The 5357-nt window shown below is 35.2% G+C and overlaps 1 protein-coding gene across 2 annotated transcripts; it reads left to right on the top strand.

The window, feature by feature from the left end:
• The first annotated feature begins 1219 nt into the window (after positions 1-1219).
• On the top strand, positions 1220-5154 carry LOC136262558 (uncharacterized). Of its 2 annotated transcripts, none has more exons than XM_066056876.1 (9): positions 1220-1541; positions 1609-1773; positions 2396-2428; positions 2519-2668; positions 3459-3521; positions 3675-3752; positions 3867-4090; positions 4146-4256; positions 5015-5154. In XM_066056876.1, exons 1-9 carry the CDS (start codon positions 1445-1447, stop codon positions 5096-5098), a joined length of 1005 nt encoding a protein of 334 aa, XP_065912948.1. In that variant the 5' UTR covers positions 1220-1444; the 3' UTR covers positions 5099-5154. The 2 variants fall into 2 exon arrangements, with proteins under 2 accessions (XP_065912948.1, XP_065912957.1); XM_066056885.1 differs by having other exon boundaries at positions 1584-1773.
• The last annotated feature ends 203 nt before the right edge of the window (positions 5155-5357 follow it).

Raw genomic sequence — 5357 nt, 5'->3', positions numbered from 1 at the left:
TAATTTCGTGTTGAACGGAACCAGAGGCACGAAATAATAGCTATTATATAATAGCTCACATACAACTACCCATGCCATGCCATGCATGCAATGGCAACTGCATTTTAGCATAAAGAGTTAGTTAGCTGGCTCTTTCTAGTATTTGTCTTGATGTGTAAGCACCTGCTTGAGTGTTTCACTTCCCAAACCATTTATCTAATAATTATGGCCAATTAGCTAAACCATTTCCTTAATAGTATTCATAGAGTATGTCTAGACTTGCATGTGATCAAATTCATAACTTAATCAGAATGCCACTGAACTACTGTTTGTTTGATATATACACATTATTATACAATAATAATATTATTTCATCCAACATCAAATGCAGCATTAACAACAAGAAAATTCTTACAGGCAGCCAGATATAGAATATTAGAAAATTACCAAAACTCGAATTTTACTGCAGAAATCCTCCCCCAGTGTTGTACTGTATCACAAGTCCTAAAAAGTGGTGGGGTGGGCAAGAAATAGGCTTCAAAATGGACTAGTGGAAATTGAAGGAACCAGACCACCAGTCAGTGGTTGAAATTTCACAAAACAGACATACCACACATCAGCTCTTAATTTGTGTGTCTGTCCACAGTGTTTGAACCCTCTCCAGCACATCCCTAGTGTTCACAGACCTGTATAAATTACAGGGGGTCTCACACGATAATAATAAATAAATAATAGTAGCTTCATTAGATAAACAATATTGTATTGATAATATTATTGTGCCTATATGCAACCAAATTGGGGTGCAAATATACCAAATAATTTTAATATGATAAATATCAGTTATGCCAAAAAAGTTGCAGTTGAAGAAAAACTGCAACTGTCTGTACAAGCAGAAGTAAGGTGCTAAGATGTAAGCATGCAGATCATTAAGAACAATGCTGATCATTGAAGAGCAAAGGCTCAGAATATTTTAAACCCAGAAATTGCAATTCGTAATGTATAGGCTTGATATCTTCATATGATATTAATTTGCTAGTACTATATTATAGTACTCGAGATTATGCAGTATTTATACTTGGCTAAATGTCATGGTATTTATTCATAAAATCGATACGATGACTATGCAAATTTGACCACCACTCTATGCTTAAAAATGATGCATGTTGAATACCTTTCAACTGTTCAAAGGTGCAAGTAAATATGGTAACCGTACTGAGATGTTTGGCTACAGAAAGGAATGTGGTTAAGTAGCTTTATACAATAAAACATAACATAAATAATTATTGTGATTTAGCAAAATCAACCATATGGGTGCATGTGAAAGCCTTAATTGAAATAACACTAGCATGAAGTTGTTGCACTATCCTAATATACGTCTGCTCTAGGTAGACTGTTTTATGGCAGTATGTATAACCACACCAGACATTTATAGCTGTGCATATATAGTAACAGTACATTGGCATAGATGAAGGTTTATATACAATTAAAATGTTTGAATAAGATGGCATGTATGTTTAACAAAGGCGAAAAGGAAAGCAGTGGAGACTTCAAGAAATGTCCAAGTAAGTAGAAAGTTTCTCAATAGACACAGCATACATAACCAGATGGATTTAATTGTAATAACAATAGACCCTAGGCAGCAGAAAAGAAGATGTGGAAAATGTAGTAGATGCCTTGCAGAGGAGTGTGGAACTTGCAAACCATGTAAAGATAAGCCAAAGTTTGGAGGCAAAGGAGTACAGAAGCATTGCTGCATACATAGACAATGTGTAGAAATATCTTCCAAGGGTGCAAGTATGAAAGTTTGTGTAATTTACTGTTCACCTGAGGCCAACACACAATTTTATATATGTAAAAGTCCAAGCATGCAAGCTTAACATGGTGTTGTACGTATGTATAATAGCCATGCAGTTTTAATTTTTTTAATAAACCTAAGGTTGTGATCTATATACACTTACGCTCTGCTAATGTTGTATGCTATTATAAAACATGGTCCCAGCACAGATAAGAAACTTCCATTTAACAAAGGCATGTGTAATGCATCTTGCTAATATATTGTATATCAATTTTTAACACATAATATTCTTTGCCTCCTGCATTGAGGGATGGATAATGGAAATCCAAAAACAAGACACTTCTTTTACATGTAGGATATATATGATATAGAGTGTACAGAGAATTCCATAGAGTAGGTGTAGCTACCCTTACATGGTAGTTGTATGGATTCAGTGGAAGTTGTATGGATTTACTTAAATTATTTGATTCATTGAAGCCTCTAGGCCATAGAATCTTTTTCTAATTTCAGCTGGTAAATGGTGATCATGAACTTGTGTTGGTCACAAATACCTGTATAATTACTTGTGTATATTATTAATATTATTATAGCCATTTACTTGGTGCTTGTCATTTATTACAGCTGCTAAAGATAGGAAGCAGCCACTCACCACAGGTATATTTTGCCTGAGCAAAATTTAATATTTTTGTACTTGCAGCATGTACTTACAGAGTACAGCATATAACTGTGTGTCTCACACTGTAGATCATCCAACTACATCCACAACTAATCATAATACAATTGACAATCACAATGAAAATCTGCTGAAACACAAAGCAGCTGGACAGCATTATGTTTCTATGCAAATGGGTGATACTGAAGATTTTGATCAAAAGTCAAAGGATTTAACTCAAGGTAACAGACTTGTGTATATGTAAGGCTCCTGAGTATTCCTGTACAGATACAGCAGAGTACTATAATACCATGATTTCACATAAGGACTAAGGAATGGGGTGGTTAATAATTGCAATTGTGCAATGTCTGGTGTCCTTTAAAATGTATTGAAGCCTGTGGGAGTGAGTTAAGTCACCTTCACGGTAGCCTAAACTGTACTGTTTATCTGTCTATTCTTATTACGAGAACAAAATTGTAATCTTCAGGTTGTTAGTATCATGATAGTATAGATTCGCTGTGTTGTAAAGCAAAAAAATCTTTATCACAGCAGAAAACTCTAGTGACTTTGTTTTTAGTATGTAGAAAGTCTGCCTACGACGTTACTGTGCTTCTACGCTATTTGATGTTTCATCAAATAAATAGGTGCATAATCTTTCATTCTACTGATAATAGATGATTATTTCACACATTATAGTATTTTAGTGGCCATGTTTTGTTGCCTAATTATCCTCTACTAGATATTGAGCCACATATGCATGAATGATCCTCAATAACAATAATATGCATGTACCTTGCTTCAGGAATGATGCATACTTTAAAAGACATTGACACCAGATTGGCAATAGTACGTTATTAATAAAAAGAACGGTATGGTTTGGACCCCCGTGAAGTGTATAGGCTTCAAAATATTTTACAGTCTCCCAAAGGACATAGGATACTGTACACCCATAATAAATTAGTGCACCATGTATACTTTCAGCATTAATTAGCTTGTATGGAGATTGACTATTACTATTTTTGTTTTGTGTAGGGAATACACATCACAACTCAGCTGAGCAATGTGATGCTGGTAGAAAACGGAAGAGAACTTGTGGTATGCATGTAAATGTGTTAGAAGTGTTACATTTATATGCATGCTAGTATCAATTAACCTGTATATTATGAGCCGTTAGCCACTGAGACAATACAGGGGGTAGTATTATCTGTATGGGTTTTGCAATAATATGTTGTATCTGCTTGTTTGTAGGTTCTAGTAATGCTGCAAAGAAACAGCATGTTGATAAAATCACTTCCACGGATCTCAGTGGCACCATCACTGCCATCAGTGAGTTATAGTTTCCAGTCATACATTTAGCTTTCACTTGTACTTACCAATGCAGTTAACTATTGTATAGTACAGTATTTTGTGTTTTTACAATGCCCATAATGTCCATGCAAGGTGTGGATAATGCCTTTTACATGGAGAAGAATGAGTATCAGTGTTTGAATAACTCACTCATTAGCTCAAAGGAAGCCAACAGCCCTGTAAAGCGCTGCCTGATACCACACCATAACGATTTGAAAGAAATCACTTGGGAGGATTTTTTAGATAAAGTTGATTCTGTATTTCCTGGTATACTGCTGTGTTCACATGTCTCTAAAGCAAGAGCTAATCATCAAGAAGTAAATATACATGTAGTAGGAAGTGACAATGCTTAAAATATGAATGTTGTTGTAGGAAATCCAAGGTCTGCGAGTGGGCAATATTATTGTAATTGAAACTAACCGATCAAATCAGGTGGCTTTCATGAGGCGTTTAGCAGATGAGCATAGTACTCCAAGAATTGAGGTAGATATAATGAATATTACGTATGAATAATGCTTAGCTAGGGATCACTGAAATATGAAGCTGAATACACAACTAAGTGAAAACATTTAAATCCATAATTTTACTACACAGCTAAGTAGCTTCCACTGAATAATTATATTTCATGATAGTTATACAAATAGCCAGCTTCCAGCATAAAACATGGCTACAATATTCAGCGAAGTATAAAATTATAGAGGTTATGTAGGATCCAATCTTTTTAGTAGCTATACCCAGACTTTTAGTGGCATCAAGCCATCAATGATGAGCTTTCAGCATGCTAAGAAGAAGACGATTCTTCTGTCTTACTCTCCCACTGTTAGTGGCTAAACTACATTGCTGACTACCAGCCGTTTAACAAAATTTTAAGCCCATTTAAACCTCTCATTTTACAAGCTGATGGCAAGAACTAGATTATTATGCATGTATGGATATATTACAGCAGAGTTAACAGACCAACCAGTCCATTCAACACTAAGATTCAGCAGTACCAGCAATGTCACTCTTACTGTATAACGCAGTAGAAATCTTTGGCACATCCTACAATTTTCATTTTATATACTCATATTTCCTTTTCTTCATCTATAAGCTCAGGGAAGTACTTGAACACCGTTGTACTTCACTAGTACTCCAAATGGCACATATGCAAGTTAATTATGCATACACATGATGCTGCCATACTCCCTGCATAACCTCTACATTATTGCATGCATCTTTTAAAATTGTATGTCTATTCACAGATAGTATCAACGTATCAGACACCCGATGCTGGTGAACTAAATTATCATGCTGGAACTGCTTCACGATCTCCATCCTGTAATTAACTGCCATACATTCTGGTGTACAGTTTACTGATCTGCAGCACACTGATTTATGTACAGCCATTCTTTTACTTGTGGCATGCAAGTTTCCCACTAAGGACCTAGCAAATATACAATTTGACATTAATTCATCCAAAGATGCAATTCTCAATTTCATTGAGTCTGGTGATATTGTTCTGAAATTTGATGCTACAAAGCAAGGTCATTGTAAAACAATCAGGAACAAGATAAGGTTAATATGTGCATGTCACACTCCAAGGAT

This window comes from Dysidea avara, chromosome 1 (assembly GCF_963678975.1).
Source record: "Dysidea avara chromosome 1, odDysAvar1.4, whole genome shotgun sequence".
Lineage (NCBI taxonomy): Eukaryota > Metazoa > Porifera > Demospongiae > Dictyoceratida > Dysideidae > Dysidea > Dysidea avara.
This window is presented reverse-complemented; position numbering and strand designations above follow the sequence as displayed.

Bases quoted from the DNA above. Each gene is read 5' to 3' on its own strand.
- LOC136262558 (XM_066056876.1), top strand. From the start codon at position 1,445: ATGAAGGTTTATATACAATTAAAATGTTTGAATAAGATGGCATGTATG. The intron at 3,522-3,674 runs GTATGCATGTAA...GCTTGTTTGTAG, and splicing joins AAAACGGAAGAGAACTTGTG to GTTCTAGTAATGCTGCAAAG. The intron at 3,753-3,866 runs GTGAGTTATAGT...TGTCCATGCAAG, and splicing joins TGGCACCATCACTGCCATCA to GTGTGGATAATGCCTTTTAC.